This window comes from Melospiza georgiana, chromosome 6 (genome assembly GCF_028018845.1).
Source record: "Melospiza georgiana isolate bMelGeo1 chromosome 6, bMelGeo1.pri, whole genome shotgun sequence".
Classification (NCBI taxonomy): Eukaryota; Metazoa; Chordata; class Aves; order Passeriformes; family Passerellidae; genus Melospiza; species Melospiza georgiana.
This window is the reverse complement of record NC_080435.1, coordinates 54,455,024-54,472,409: the sequence shown is the minus strand read 5'-3', so window position 1 is coordinate 54,472,409 and position 17,386 is coordinate 54,455,024. Positions and strand designations below refer to the sequence as shown.

Below are 17,386 nucleotides of genomic sequence, written 5' to 3'. Positions count from 1 at the left end.
GTGAGAAGCTCTGGAGTCTTATTAATTCATGTTCTAATCTGTTGTATTCATTTTGTGTGAACTAAAAACAAGCTACATTATACTTTCACACTTATATTGCCTGTCCACATATCTTTTCTTTGAATTATCTCACTGGTACTGATTCATGACATATTGTTACATGTTGAAACATGAGGATGTGTCTGTGAATTGGGATTTTTCAGATGCTGGTAGAAGAGCTTGCACACACCTCAGAGCCATCATTTTATACTGGCTTTATGCACTTGATTGATTTCTACACATGGAGATTTCTTAACTAATATATTATTAGGTTTCTAATTAAAAATACAAATTACATACCATAGGCAACCTATGATTCCTGGCTTGAACATTTTCTCTTTTATACATAAAATATAGTTTATCTCTTTCAAAATTAACGTGGCTTAAAAGCCTTCTACTCCTGAGCTGAAACTCTTATTGCTTTCTTCTCTCTTATCTTATCTTCAGTAGTAATGAAGATTCTGCAAAGCATGGTCTATTCTTGTTTGTTCAGGACCATTGTGCTGCCTTTACCAAGACACTCCAGCTATAGTTAGCCATTTTTAAACATTTTAAAATTTCAATAAATATGTTTGAACTCACTAATTCATAGTTATATTATCTCAATAAAGCTCTGTCACTTATTACAAATGTGTGCATGGTTCTTAGAGTAAAATAATACTTAAAGCTTAAAAGCAAACAAGTTTTTTCAAGCTGAGAATCTTAAAAAAAATTGTGCAGATTGAACAGTTTTATGTTTGTATATTGCCTGATAATTAACATTTAAAATTCACACACTCTCCCATGTAGCAACAGAGTTGTTCAGTCAGTTTGCAACTTTTTGCAGCTTGTTTTGTGTATGGCATGTGGACCTAGGGGAAGGAATTTTTTCCCTATTCACAACAGTTAATCATGTATTGCTTTCCTTTTCTGTAGAGAGCACTGGCTGATGCCCTGTGCTGCATGGATCCGTTTATCCTGCTGCCATTGTCATATTGACAATGTAGTGAGATCATGGTGCTCTAAAGTGCTGGGGGAATATAACTCTTTCATGACCTCCCCTGATCCACCCTTCTATGTGGGTTGTAGCTCAGATACTACATTTGAGATGTAATATATTTGGAAATTAGGACTGGCATGTGCAGAATGCCTTACAGTATCACTTCTTGCCAGGGCTAAGCTTTATGATAGCATGGCTTTGTATTGAATTTAATTTGCTGTGAGTTTTAGGGGTAAAGCTCAGACTTGATAACTTGAATAACATTTTTATCTTCATTCCATTCAGGACAGCTATTTTTCTTTTTTTTTTTTTAGATCCCAAAAGTTGGCCATAAAATTAAAATTTGTTGGGGAACTGATCACTTTTAAAGGACTTTTACCAGGTTTAGGAAATAAAGTGTATTAAATACCAGGTTTATGAAAATAGAAGAAAGACTGAAACCTGAGGGCGTTATAGTAATGTAAAATTGTAGTGGGTTTTAATCTAAAAATGGTGCAAATTAGGATTTGGAAGTGTTTAAAACTAAGATTTTCAATTATGCTAAGTTTTAAATCAGAGGGGGAGGGGGAAAAAGAGGTGGCTTCAGGATCAAGGATTTAATCAGCTTACACTTACGTAATGCATTAGGCTTATTCATTGTTGCTGGCAATGCTGAATGTTAGACTGGCCCTAAAATCAACACAAACCAATGGAACATTGAAGGCAGCTCAGATTTTACCAAATACTCTGCATTCAGGTATATTTTTATTATGTGTACCTGCTTTAAGGAAATAGTTGATTTCTTGCTTAATATTGGGTAGAGCTGTAAATGTGATATGCATAGAAAACTTGAAGATGAATGTTAGTTTAATTGATTGAACCAATAGTCTTGGAAAAAATTTTGGGCAATCTATCCAGTTAAATTTAGATGATTCTATTAATTGGCATTTTGTCATATGCAGTAAGATTTTTTTGTTGTTGTTCTTTGAAACTATATGTGCTTGATCAGCAATTACTTAAATAATGGTTATCTTAAAATCACATTATGTAAATGCTTAAATTTCAAAAGCTTAAATGCTTAGTTTATTTTCAAGTTAAAAATAGAATAGGCTGTCTCTTCCAGCAGTGAAATATTTTTTGTAAAAAGAATACTTACCTGTAAGTATTCATCTGGGAGCTTTGTATTCTGCATAACAAAGTCTAAAAGAAAAACTCCATGAGGTTTTGTGAACTGACAAGCGCTCTTATTTCAGAGGTGACCTTTTGGGGTTTGCTTTTTGTTTAAAACTTTCTTTCTTAGAAGTGGAATTATGCTGTAGTAGGGACCTGATCTTTCTGCCAGTACACAAAGGTACAGATGAGTGAAGATCAGACTTACATAACTAAACATTTCCTTTTGCCAGGGAGATTGGACAGTGTCTCAGGAGGGATTCTCTTCTCTGAGAACAGCTGCCTCTTCCTCTGCTTCCATTCTTTAGCTTGTGTAACTGAGCCAATTGAGGCTGAACACAAGTTGTAACAAGGGGAATTCTAAATAAATAAGGGGAAAAATATGTTTTATCATTGAGAGTAACAGGTATTGGAACAGACTCTTCAGAGTCTGTGGAATTTTGATCTAGCTGAATAAAGTCCTGAGCAGTCTGAATTGCTCCAGTCAGGGCTTATTGAACCAGATGACTTCCAGAGGCTCCTTTCTACCTAAATCATTCTTTGATTCTGTGATTGGTGTCCATGAAACAGTGGTCATCCAAATGATGGGTCTTGTTTGCTTTCAGATGTGCTGGCATGATCCAAGCACCATTCCACAGCAGCAGCAGTGTGTGAACAGTGAGGCAGAGCAAATATAGGTGAAACCACTGGGGGTCAGTGGCAGACAGGAGAGTCTGGGGAGCCCCATCCCGGCTGAGCTGCCCTCGGCAGGAGATGTGCATCAGATGCTGCTCTCCCAGAAGGAGCACCCACTGGATAATAACAGTTGTCCAGGTGAAAAGGTAATCAGATAACCCGGAAATTTCTTGGAGATGAGAAAACAGGAAAACAGATGTAGTTCGGGGGGGAAAAAAGGGATGTGGTACAGGAACATGACAGAAGTCAAATGTGTTGGACTGATTAAAAGTAGATTAGTATAATGAAAACAGTCTGTATATGAAGAAATACTCATTTGCTGTAGTTGCTTATATATAAAAAACAGTATATTTTAAGTATAGACTATTTTATACATAATAATTTACTTAAGGAGCATAAAATCTCAGTTTGTGGTCTCTGGTGCTCAATTTTTTAACTTATTTTTGCTGTTTCTAAAATTGCTTCCCTGATTTAGAGAGAATGATATCAATAAGCCTTTTTCTTAATGGATGTTGACTGGAGACTTTGCCAAGAAATACAAGGTGGAACCTCATTTTATCTCATTATTAAAATTTATTAATTTTATTAGTATAAAGGAAATTTGTGTAGAGGAAGAAAACTTGACCATCATCCCAAACCAGAGACACACTCCTGCAAATTTTCTTAGTATTGAAGCTGTGACCAGTAGATGAAGTTGAGTGTTAAAAGTTTTGTGCTGATTAGATAACAGAATTCATGCTCACTATTTCTGTTTAAGTGTCTCAAATCAAGCTCTTAGCAAAAATTACAACAGGTAGTCCAGCTGTTTTAGTATCAGGAGAATCTTATACGGAGGGAATTCTTAAGGAAATTCCATTAACAGATGTGTTAGAACTTCTACATATGTGTATACACAAGGCAGTTTTTTGTAGCACTGATTTAATTTCAAAGAGTGTATGGTTACTGATGGAGTCTCTGTATTCCACTCCATCATGACCACAGGAAAGCTACACTGCTTTTGAGTGCCTGTGGTGTGACTTGTCCCATTCTGTGCTTAGAGATTAGATAGATTTACAAATGGGGCCAAAATCCCTGAATAGAATTATAAATTGTTCATTCGTTTTAACCATTTCATCCATATGAGTGTGACCAGATAAAAAGGCATTAATATCTAATGTACATTGTGTTATGGGGGGCCATTTACAAGTATTCTTTCTCAAGATATAACAAATCTAATTGTGAGGAAAAAGGCAAACAAGTCACATTTTTAACAGAAGTAATAAACTCAGATGAGAAATACATTATATGTATTTGCTTGAAGTTTCTCATTTGAACTATTGAAGGATAAAGAGCTTAGTCTGGATAGAAGTTGTTCTTCAAAGCTGAGCTGCAAATTCAATTTAATATAAGCTTGTAAGTATTAAGCACTCTGTTTATAACATTTAACAGTGTGCTTGGAAGGGGCTGCCATTCACATAAGGCAGGTTTTAATCAAATTTGTTTAAAATGAACAGAAAACTATGTCACTGTTGAAATTTAGGTTTAGGTGTCTCATAGCAAAGTCAAAGCAAATAATTCAATTAAAATATGATTTTAAACAATTTAGGCAGGAACAATTCTAACAGTGTGCAGGAAAGTATTTTTCCCTGAAGAAATATTAATGTAAGCTTCCTGGAACCTTTTGACCTTCTAATAAAAGGGTAATTAAGTCAGATTCAAGTTTTCCCAGTTTTCTGCTGCAAATTTCTCTGTTGCTTTTGTTAGAGACAAAAACTTGTCTGCTACTCCTGCTGCCAGAGATGTTCCCTTTTATAAGGTATAGATTCTGAAATTTGTTTATCTGTTAGAGGGAAGCCTTGCTGCCCCTGCAGCAACCTTTTGCACCATCAAATTCCTAGTTCAGGTCCTAGCTCAGAGTTAATAGAGTTTGGATTCTCCACAGACTGATAGAGTTCTTTAAGTCTGTCTGAAGCATTTTCCAGACAGCTGGCAGTATGTTGCTCTTCAAAAAAATAGAAAAACTAATCCAACTAAAGGATTTAAGGGAAAAAATTAAATTAGGAAGCAGAAAAAAAAAATTAAAGTCTAAAGCTAATTTTAATGCATACAAATAGCTTTTGAATTCTTGCCAGACTAGAAATCTGAGTCTTTTCACACCTCAGTAAAGGATAGTTATGTAGGGGAACATCTCTAAAAGACTAATAATTATGTGATCTTCTAGAAAGTATTTCTGTGAAGCTGTAGGAATTCAAATGCTCTTGACCTCATACCTCCCTCTGAGACCTTTTTTAAACCTTTTGGGCAGAATCACATCTTTCTTGGATCTGGAATGTCATAAAAACAGTGTTTTAAATTGTCCTGTGCAATCTCAAATATATTGTAGTCCATAATGGACAAAATTACTATATGTTTAGATTTTGTGAGAATAATTTCATAGGTTTCATTCCATTTACTCTGTGATTATTTTCCTATTACAATTTTAATTATGTTAGGATTAGTTTATGACTAATACTCACTTTTAACATCTGACTTAGTTTGGTTTGATGAGTCTAAGGGTTATTTGACTAGTTGGGACCAGGGAGCATTCTTGGAACCCACTTGGAACCTGTGAAAGGACTGTTTTCCTCCATGTCTTCTCCATGTAGTTATGTAATTTTTAATCTCTGTCACTCCAGATACCAGATATCTGTCTAGAGGGCTGTGGATATGAGAGTCACAGTATCCAGTCTTGTATCATACAGACATTTGCACACACTTATTTGCAGTGAATGGATTTTGTAGTTCTGCTGCTTCTCTGGGAATCAAAGAGTTCTGCTCAACAAGTTACAGGAACTGAATGTGTGGTTTTCTAGTTCAGAGCAGCCAAGAGATGTGTTCCCATTTTACAGAGGAGAGAATACCTAAACTGTACCACTTACTGAATCTCTATCTCTAGTTCTTGTTTTTGCAAATCTATCTTTGCTATTCTTCACTCATGGCTTTGCAGTTTTATATACTTTTTATACTTAGCTGCAGATATCCATGGCAGGGGCAGGAGGAGAAGTCTGTCTGTTTGTTTAAACTCTAACTATGGTATTTGTTTTCCTGTGTTTGTGTTGTGGACATGGAGCAATACAATTCACTCTTTTCCCTGGATTTCTAAATAAATGAAGCATGTGAAGAATTGCTTCCAGTTGTCACTGCACACAGAGATCCTGAGTTGCTTGGCTCTTACATAAAGTTAGAACAAATTAGAATGAGTGTTTCAGCTGATGCATAACATTACACACATAAACTCAAATATAAATGCAGTAAATGTTTACTTTAGGTAAATGTTACTTAAAGACTTGATATTTTTCTGAAGCATTGCTGTGCAGCCCTTACACCTGCACGGTACACTTCAATGCCCTTTGTCACAGCTGTATCCTTTTGCGGTCACATTAGTATCATTTTTAGTTAAACCAAATATTTTAGTATCAAGTTATTTTAGGGAAGTTGGGACTTGTCTTTTCCTTTATTTCTGTAGATTGTTATAGGAGACTGCTTATGAAATTCACTGTGTGGCTCTGAGAGCTTAAATGCTAAAGTTTGAGAGTTTAGACTGCTGCTCTGACTCTGAACAGCTTTCAGTTCAGAGCAGGATACTTTACTGGTCCATGCAAGGCCAGCTATTCATTTTCAGTCCAAATTTAGAGTTCTGTCTTTTATGTAGCTGTGTCATTTGCAGATCAGTGTTTTCTCTCATCTCTTCCATGGTCTCTGTGGTGTTTCTCATGCAGTGCAGCTGTGGCCTCCTTTCTCTGACACACCTTTCCATGTTCACAGACTTGCTCATTTAGTTTCCTGTCCATCTTGCCTCTGGACACCAGGCATACCTATTTCCCACCTGCATGTTTTTCCCAGGCGAGTGAACCTTCCTATTTCTCTGTTGTTTCTGCAGCTGCCTCCAGATCTAATGGCTGCTAAGTTTGTTCCCCCTGCAGTCTTCCTCGGATCAAAGCCGAGAAAAATGAAAGTCCCTCTGGCTAATTTAGGAGCCAGGGAGTTAAACTTGTTCTTCTTCTCGTATTCCTAGTGGATGATCGTACTCTACAGCTCATACCTTTACTTGCTTGCTAAAAATAAGCCTGCTCTTTATTCAGCTGGAATAGTCACTGTTTTGTGCTTGGACATAGAGTTCTTCACTGTTCTTATGGAGACCCATTTGACTGGATCTCTTGTATAAGTGCAGTGAATCATGCTTGAATTACTTTCTTGAAAGAAGGAAGAGAGGGTAAACTTGCATGGCATCGTGCGTTTGACAAGGTAAATTACAGCTTTTAATGTTTTGGGATTTTATCTTCTACAGTATCCTGATTTGTAGATACATAAGAAATTGTTAATGGAGTTTAGTATTTTCGGTAATGTTTAATATTTAAAAATCCTTAGGTCTAGGTTTTGGCTTGTTCCACTCTTCTCTGGCTTGCAGATTCTTGATTTATGCTATTGCACACATGCTTTAGCTTTATTGCTGGCTCATATCTTGTTGCATGCAAGATTTAAGAAAAATCTGAATTATGTAGGGAAAAAGCAAATTGCAAACACTGGAAAGGTTATTTGCATAAAATTGTGGTATCTCTTGTGACTCTGTTTGCCTTTAATCTTAGTCAGTCTCTGTTAATAAAGAAACTCTTTGTTAAGTTTCAGGTGGTATGATTTACTATCACTTTAAATTATAAAATTGCATACAAAAAACAATTATTTTTGTGATTTCTTTGGTATTCAGTTTTGGCCCAGCATTGTGAATACTACAGAAATACAAAGGAACAAATAATCCATGTGTTTTTCAAGCTAAATTGTCTATGGTCCTACACTTTCAGTTTAACCTGATAACTGAAAGAACTGTATATTGCTCAACATTTTCCATTGAATATGAAAAGTGCAATGAATCAAGCTGATTATAGTTGACAGCTGGCTTGATCTTGCCGTGATTAGGTCTTTTACTGCTGGCAAAATCCACTAGCCTTTTCCGTTAGCTGATTGCTGATGAATGCACAGAGACAGCTTTTCATATCGATAAAGAGTTTGGGGAAACCTGCGTCCCACATGGAGTCAAATTAAAAGGCATCCTACCTACTATTGATTGCACTGAGCCAAACAGCCATGCAGGAGCTGGTAAGATGTGCAGGGTTGTTGTTTTGGCTTGCTCACAACAAACTGTTAAACCAGTAGTGCAGGCAGAAAAGAGCAGAAGGATGGAGCTGAAGCGTGTTGAAGCGTCGGAAATGTTTACAGCTGACGGGCAGTGCTGCGAAATAAAGATGTGCTCTCTTGCAATTAGATGGGAAAATAGTGAACAGGTAATAAATTACTTTTCAAAATTTGTTTGTTTTGCACTTTGGAGGGCATGTTATTTAAGTGCTGTGCAGCTTTTGCACTTCAATTTAAATGATTTTGGGTTTAGTTGTCACATGACCAGAATGCAGACCAGCTTGGGTTTTGTAACACTTTATCTCTGAATTGAAATTATTTATCAGATTTTCTTACATGCATTTACTATCTTTCTTATGTTTTAAGACTTTATCAGAAGCTCATTACTTCAAAATGTCATGGTCAACTTTTGCCTTTAACAGTTTGCTTTTATGGGAAGTACAAATTGTACGCTAAGGTCACAACACATCTTTCAGTTACAGGATACATGCTTGCTGTGCTTCTGTGTTTTAGAAATGTTTCATTCTACTATTCTTATATGAACAGTATTACATCATAGAAAAACTTTTTATTGAAACAATTAAGGGCAGAATAAACACAGAATTGGTGCTAAACACATTATTCAGACTAATGGTAACTGCATCTTAATTATCCTTAGCAATCCTAACAGAATAAGCTGTTGCTCTTAGAAAAGACCCATAAAAATATATAGTTCCAAGAGCATTTCTAAAGGATCTAGACAGTGTATTTTCAATGTATATTGTAACTTGTCTATGACTCAAAATCACTATGAGTAAAAGGATCCGTGTTGTAAAAAGGTCTGAGATTTTGTTCACAACTCATATTTCAACAAGAATGCATAATGTCTTTTAAGATGCTTTTTTTTAGGAGTATGAGGTTGATGTTTAATTAAAAACCAGCTACTGGGTATTTTAGCCAAGACTAAAATTAATATAAACATACTTAAGATTTCTGTGGCTGTTTAAAAGTGGCTGCAAGGACAAGGAAGAAAGTAGTGCTTTAAATAAACAAGTTTCAGATGCTACTTTCCTAGAAGTAATTTATAAGCAGTCTATTTCAGATGTAGCAGATGTTCAATATATGCTTAAATCCATTTCTAATTTGGAAAATCTATTCTAACATTGTTTTCATTTTTGTTAAATTCTGTCTTTTCATAGCTGTTCTGCTTAAAATAGCAGCTTCACTAAGAAAGTAATATGGGAAAACAGGAAATCTGGAGTCTGTAGCTTATACTGAGTAGACTTTAAACATTTTCTTATGGAGTGACTCACAAGCATGAGCAAATTGGAGGAATTACTAACAAGACAGTGTAGACTGAGAGAGGTTAAGATTTTTATCAACTATAGATAATGTGACATTTTTCAGCAAACTCTGATGCAGTTGAAGCAACTTTATTGTAAGAAGCTGTCTTAGTGTCTTTATTTGCATAATGCAATAATATTTTATAATAGGATTTTGGGGTAAAATTACCCAACTCTGTTTGTGATGTTAATTGCAGGATTGTTTTATTATCATGAGATATTACCCACTAGTTAGATTTTCTTTAATTCCCAATATTCTGGGTATCTTTACTGGGTTTAATTAGCTCGTTCATTTCCATTAAGCTAAAAAAAGGCACGTGCTATTGTCATTGGATTCTTTAAAATGGATTTCTGCTATCGGCATGTTTCTGACCCAATTAAAAAAAATGCAAGGCTGAGCTGTGGATAAAGCCACTAAACTGGAAATAATGTCATCCATGTCAAGATCAGCAAAACTCTATTTTAGTTTAAATAAAAACGGATACTTTCTTTTGTCTTTTTATAGCATTACACATGAGTTTAGACAAAGGATTTTCAGATTGTTTGTTGTGTGTGTCACTAAGATCAGGTTTATGGAAAATTTGGTCACATGACCACATTTAATTTGATGATATACAGGGTCAATATATTTCAGAAATTTACAGAGGTCTGAATCACTAATCTTCAGTAGATGCTCCATCTCCTCCTATAGACCTCAGAGAGCAAAAGGAGGCCACATACTTTTCATCTATGACCTATTTGATGCAGGAGTGACTTAATAAACTCAGATATCTTCCATCTGTTTTCCTCATCACTACTATTGTGCCAAGGACAGGTACCCAAGGTGTGTGTTGGATATTGTCACCAGCAACCATTAAGGCTTTGTTGCCAACTGGGCTTTTTAGAACATCCTCCCCTTTGTTATTTTGAATGCAGCTTAAGGCAAAGATGGAACCTGTCTGGGTTTCTGCTGCTCATGTCCCAGTTAGCATTGGAGAATTTGGGAGTCTTTTGGTAGATTCAGCAGGCAAAGCAAGCTGTTCCTTTCTCTTCTGCTCTGGCAGTTTGGAGTTCTTCAGCCAGAGCTGGTATTCCTTTGCTGTAAATGCCACACAGGGGAGGAAATGCAGGGATGGCCCACAGGGGTGACAGCACCCTGGTTTGGAGAGGCTGTGAATTGCCAGAGCACCGATCCCTGTCTGGAATTCAGTGGCTGGAGATCCCTCCAACCTACCCGTTTTCATTTCATAGTTGTCATTCTGCTTTCTTCTTGGAAAATGCTCATTTATATAATACACTTCACTCTCTCTTTGCCCACATGCTCGTATACCTAGTTCCAGATCTGCCAGTTCTGATTGTCACGTAGCTCTGTAGATTTCTGGCATTTGATAGCTCTGCAAGGGTAAATCCCTAGTCTGGAGATAAATTTTGTATTCCCTCCTATGCTCTAGGAAGTCAGAGCAACTTAAAACTGCTGTGGATTATGGAAAGCTGAGTCTTTCACTGTGTGCAGACCTAAATATTTACTGTGCCTTTCCATGTAGCCATTTTAAACCTTCTCAGGAACAATTTGCAGCATCTTCCTCACCTGTGCTGTGCTCTCCTTTTAGGATGGTGAAAATGTTTTTTTTTTTGCCATAGCAGAATTGTATGTCTCCTCAATGAAGTCCATATGGGGGATATAAATTCTTTCACAAGCTCAAAGTTGTTGCTTCTTGGAATTTTTCTCTCTCTTGCAGTTTCTGCCTCTAATAGTACTGTGGTTTTGGTTTGGTGATGGGTGTGTGTCCCCACCCCCTCAGTCTTTGATATGCTAGTGTTTACCCCATTTGGGTAAAAAGTGTATCTTTCACATTTTTTTCTCCTTGAGGATATGGTTACCTTTACTATCACAGGAAGGAAGGTATGGAGGAATTCAGAGAAGTCCTTTTGGTTTGGTTTTGTTGTGGTTTTTTTGGTTTGGTTTGGGTTTTGGTTTTTTTTTTGGTTTTGCTATAAAGGTCATTTGGCCAAAATCTTCCTTATTGGTATAACAGTTTTAGAGTGTCAACCTATGTAAAGAATAAACAGTGGAGCTGGGCTGCAGGTGAGGTATGTGCTGCTTTATTTTCAGTAGCTGCTCTGTATTGACTTTTTAATAAACTGGCTGAATACTGACAGAATGACAATATTGGTTTAATAAAGATGGTTGAAAGTAGTGCAACACAAGCAAAAACTTTGTGTCACCATTTTGATGGGCAAACCAGAACCAGCTCTTCTGGGCTCCACAGTAGAAGCTAAGGCACAGACTTTTTAAACTCTGTGTGCTGGTTGTTCACATTTTAAGTGGCATTGACCTTGGCAGTTGGTGGTTTAACCTCAGATTAATTTCTGGCTGTGACAAGAGAGGAACAGAGTGGTGGAACAAAGTACAAGAAGAGAAGTACTAAATGAGGGAGAAAGGATACAGGTGATGGGGAGAATGATAGGAAGAAGACTAGAAAATCTGTGAGAGTTCATAGAACATGATTGAGTGTACAAGAATATGCACAGGAGAAGGTGGAGCTTGGCCAGTTTCAGGAAGCTTGAGTTACTTGAACCTGTGGTTCCCCATGCAGGGTTTTGGGAAGGGAACTTCAGAAGATTGTGTGGGAGATGGGTGTGAACTAGAAAGAAGGAATAAATAGATAAGGGACGTTAATGACATGGTGGTTCTTGCAAACCTAGAAAAAGATCCGAAGAGATAGTGTGCAGGAAATGATTAGTAAGTTCTTGTATTACTCTGCTTTTCTTTTTCAATTAGTTGGTTACATTATGCTTTACTGGCTGGGTGTGGCTGAACCAAAGCATGAGACCACCAGTCCTTATAGTGGCCTGTAAAGCTTTTGAATATTTGGTTTTTCCTTTAAAGCTCTTTTGAAATCATAACAGTCTCAGGTATGGATTTAGTGTATGTTTTATTATTATTTTCAAAGTAACTGTTCTTACTAGTGCAAATTTAGAAAATTACAAGAAATAATTCTCTTCATGGGTTAAATGTGGAAGCAAAAAAGTTGTATAAAATCAGACCACATCCCAATTAATCATCTTTTAAAAAATAATTTATTCAAAGGGTTGGTCTCATGGGGTTTTTATTTTAATATTGACATAATTAGATTCCTCTTAAAAGAAAGTTTTCTGTTGGGAGTAAAGGCTAAAAACCACTGGAATCTGCCCTTATTGCTTCCATCCCTTGACTACAGTACATCTTGCTTGTCAAAGAAGTATTTTAAGTTCAGGGGCAATTTTTCATTTACCATTGTGAGTTGCCAATGAGTAAGCAATTCATAATAGCCCAGAAGTATGTAGACTGAGGTGTTTGTGATATTAAACAGCATAGAAAGGAAGGAGGAATAAGAAAATAAATTTTTAGGGTGACAAGACTAATATGTAGAAATAAATATTAAAGAGTTTTGCTTCCTTAATTAAATGCCTAAAGTATGATTTGTTTTGAGGCTGCTTATAAACTGGTTCCCAAACTGTTTAATTACTATTCATCTCACCTGTCTCAAAAATATTAATCATCAAATGGTAAAATATTAGCTTGTAGTAGGAGGATGATGTCAGAAGCTGAAACTCGAGTTCATTACAAATGCTATCTTTCATCATGCCCTTTTAAAGTGCATGTTAAATAATACAAGTATAATTTTTTTAAGATCCCTGTCAATATTAAGAAATTGGTGAATATAGGTGTAAATTACTCTTGCCTATGTGAGACATACACAATACTTCTCAGTGCCTAATAATGCAATGTTTGCTCTATGGCATTTCATTTAGGAGTTCATCCCTGTGTAAATGCTGCTGTGAATCAATGAAAAGAAATTTACAATTCAGCAAAACTGTCTGCTTTGATGTATCACCATGTAGCAAATGAATCTGTGGAATCTGGAGGAGTAGGTATTTGTGGTGGCTTTTTAGTGCCTCCTTCAGAATTCAGTTCTGTAGGAGGTCTGGTTCCCTTGCTGCAGGAGAAAGGAGGAGGTCTGGACCTTCAATGTGATAGGCTCAGGTTTGTTATGCGAGGTGAGTGTCTTGCCTTGGTGGATGGAATCGTTAATAACTGCTAGGAGCAGCACAAACGTAAGAATCTGAGAAACCAGCAGCCTCGTTAAGGAGCTGAAAGCACAGAGCTGTCTTTGCCTGAGGTTCTGGAGAAGGACTGAGACAGGCTTTTTCTCTGTGGGATGTTTGCATACACATTATTACAAGCAGACTCAACTAATATGAAGAGCTCTGAACTAATCAATTTAACTAGATCTCGGCAAGAGAAGGATTCAGTGGTTTTCATGCTGTTTCAAAAATGAAGCTGTGCTGATTTGGAGACCTGAAACCAGCAACAGTCTACCTGAAAAGAATTGATTTGATGTTGAAGAGGACTTCTGCTCATGCTGTTTGCTGCTTTTGCCATGTGGATGAAAAGGAGAAAACTGCGAGTGAAGTTACAGGTTCAAGGCTCTGTTTCCTCAGCTATTTTTTTTCCCCTAAGTATAGTGTAGCTCTTGAAGTGAAAGGGTATTGGTATTCAGTGAGGTGAACATTAAAAGATTTCTCATAGGGTGTTTATATTTAAATGGTTAATTATCACTGTTTCCCATGTTCTTGTGCTTTGCCATTTATAGAAGTTTTCTAGACATTAGACTTTGTAAATGGAACATTTTACAGTAGTTAATAGCTTCTTCAAGGAGATGCTAATATCTGCATTAATATTATAATTAATCTTCTATATTTTACATGATACAAAATAATACAGTACTTCTGCTAGGCATTATGAGAGAGACTTCCATATATGCCTGTTTAGAACAGTGAAAATACTGAGCTCTTTGATTAAATTGGGTTGGGGTTTTTCTGTTAGTTTCTGGTGCATTTACAAACCAATTTCTTATGTTATTGTGCTTTCCAGGTTACATTATCCATTTAGAAAATATTTAATTTTCATGTCATTAAATGGCTTTTTTACTTTGAAATGCTCACAGTCCCTATACAGATATCACTTTTTGAGTCCGGATATATTTTTAACAAGATCACTTAGTGGAATAAAAATTCTCTGTGTTTCTTAGACAGTGTTGTACTCAAAATTTCTACTGGAAATACAATGGGCTATTAATGTTTTTAGTTTCCAACTGGTAATTAAAGCAGAAAGAAAGGAAGCATTGGGAATACGATGCATTGTCTGATGCATGTTGCATATTTCTGAAAAAGCACAAATGTGTATTGAGAAAATACTATTCATTCACACATACTCCCTTTGTAACTTTTAAAATCAGTGATCCAGGGAAGCCATGATGCCATTCTGAGCCCCTTGTAAGGATTGCCTGCAGAGCCCAGCAGAAGCAGATGCACAAGTTTGTTTTTCTCGCAGTTGGCCATGCCAACTGAAGTCTGCAGAGCCTGAAGGTGTTTGGGAGCAGCATCTGGTTTTCTGTTTTGTTTTCTCAAGTTAAGCACATTTTGGTTTGTGAATGGCACTTGGAGAAGCTTCCTTACTTTCTTAGCCAATTAGTGCCTTTCAGTCAGTAATTAATAATAAAATGTCTCTCTCGGTGGCCACAAGTGAGTACAAGTTACTTTGCCCTGAGAGAATATTGGGAAGGACTCTTCTCTGCATAAGTAATGCTAATAAAAAAAGTACACACTAGTAAGTTCTACTTCTTCCTTGTGTTGAAATAGAAAATTATTATCTTGAGTGGACTTCACCTCTCTTAATTACTGCTCTACTCTAAAAATTTTTCATTAGTGTTGACTAATAAGAGGAATTTCAGTTGTTATTTCCATAAGCATTATAATTTCACTTCGTAACTTGCTCTGTGGAAAATGTTCAAACAGGGACAATAACCTTATCTAAACATTTTATCTGACATGTCTATGTCATGTGTCCAAGATGGAGCAGCTTTAAAAGTTATTGAACCAAATCTGACTCATTTTCATGATTGATGTTTGTCTTATTTGAAGAATTACATGCAGCAACATGAAATATTAATTCAGGTAGCAAAAAATAATACAATTACTTTAAAACAATTAGTATTTTAATTTCTTAAATGAAGCTTAAAGAAACTTCTGTACTGTGCATTGGTTGGATAATTGATACTTATGTAGGAGTTTGATGTAGAAATATGAAAACAGCCATTCAAAGTGCCTGAGATAAAGTGGTCTCAAAAAGAAGTTTCTGAGAGTGAAGTACAAGTACTGCAGGCTACACATGCTGGGTCGCAGTAGGGTGGGCCCAGAAAAGCAAAGCAGATAAATCAGTTTTCCTATGGGGTCAGGTGTGATCTGATCCATAATCTGATGTGTGATCTATTTTGGGCACTGGGGGATGGTTTTGGTTTGGGTTTTTTTTTTCTGTATGTAAAATGTTCAAACCTCATTCCATTTTATAAGCATTTGAAACAGTATTATTTATCAATATATCCAAAATATTTATTTATCTTTTCTTTTTCTGCAGTGTTGACTGTATTGTGGGTAGCAAGTGATGTAGTGTTTGTTTGGTTTACTAATAGTGTAGTCATGTAATTTGGTGAAAAAATTACAGTGTTTACTGAATTATTACAATAGTCCAGCTTTTAATTTATCCAATAAATTAACTGAATTATTTGTAAATATTTGAAACAGATGTTGGGTTATTCTGAACTTTGCAGCATAATTTTTCAAAGACTGATATTTTCTTTCTATGGAAATTCTGAAGTTGTGGTTAAACCACAATTCTAAGGTTATGAGTTTTGGTTTTCTGAATAGCAAAGGTCAGCTTCTGGAATTTTTCTTGAAACATTTCACTCTTTCTTGAGGTTGCATACAAAAAGTGTGGTTGAAGTAATTTGGTCTATAAATGTAAATCATATTTGTTGATAGTATTATGAATATATTGAAACAATGCATTAATGTTTTAAAACATACGAAATTTGGTCACACACATGGTATGAATTTTAAAGAATTTTCATCATTTGTGTCTCTATCCTAAGTTTTTAGCTTCTGTTAGTTTTGAAATGCAAAAGGAGTGAGCCTTGTTAATACTTTGCATTTCATTCAAAGTTAATAGTCATTTACTTATCTGAAGGGAATCAGCTTTACTTTTCTTCACTTGTACAGACTGTTTTTCACAGATCCTTACCTTGAATGAGCCCAATATATCAGAATTTTCACCATCTTTGAGTGTGATCTTAGTGACCCTTTATCTAAGGGTTCTCATGTGGTCTTGTCCTGTGCCAGGTCAATAATGTGAACCAGCAGTTTAAACTGCCAAGGCAGTTATGCTGAAAATACTGGGAAAGGAAAGCAGCTTCAGATCCTCCTGCTGTCTAAAATCCTGCTTGTAGTGTGTTATCATGTGTGCCTTACCAGGACTGTGTGCCAGTGCTACCAAACGTCTGAACAGAGAGGAGTTAAATGTAGGATAAGGCCTCTTTTTTTCTCCTGTTGTTTGTTTTGTCTCTTAGTGTTCTCATCTCCTTCCACTTTCCCACTTTTTTATTTTTTCTGCCCTTCTGCATGGTCTGTGTCCCTCCCTTCTGCTCTGATGATCCTCACTCTTTCACAGGTGCCCATCATTCCTCTGTCTCTGAGGACTTGGGAGGAGCTTTTAACCTTCCCCTGATGAGTGGGGGTTTAGGTTTTCAGCTCAGAATGCCTTGATACACATCAGCACATTCATGGAACATTTTCTGTCCTGCAGATTGGGAATCCACGTGTGGAGCTCACTCTTTCTGAACTGCAGGATATGGCTGCCCGACAACAGCAACAGATTGAAAATCAACAGCAAATGTTGGTTGCTAAGGTAATAATTATATACAGACCATTTCTTTTCAATATATGCAAGCATAAGTTTGTGGATAGAAAAAAACACACTAAGTCATTTCAGTTAAGCTCTAAGCTCAAGAAATTGCTTGAGAAATGCATCATTTTACCAGAATAATCTTAGCCTAGGCAGTGCAGTCTTTTGGCATAAATACTGCTAGAACAACCAATGTAATGTGTCTTTACAAAAATATTGCTAGGGTATGTTTACCTCTTCTCTATGTGTGGCCCCCTTCATGATCTGTGGCAGAACTGGCTTGACTCCATGCTCATCTTTAGGGGATCATTC

General features: G+C 36.3%; 1 protein-coding gene across 3 annotated transcripts in view; it reads left to right on the top strand.

Moving 5' to 3' along the window:
• The window catches only part of PPP1R13B (protein phosphatase 1 regulatory subunit 13B), a 69,809-nt gene that overhangs the window by 34,286 nt on the left and 18,137 nt on the right, over positions 1 to 17,386 (top strand). For all 3 annotated transcript variants that reach the window (XM_058025695.1, XM_058025693.1, XM_058025694.1), the window contains exon 5: positions 16,976 to 17,077. In XM_058025695.1, coding sequence (XP_057881678.1) covers positions 16,976 to 17,077 — 102 coding nt within the window. The remainder of the gene's footprint in view (positions 1 to 16,975; positions 17,078 to 17,386) is intronic.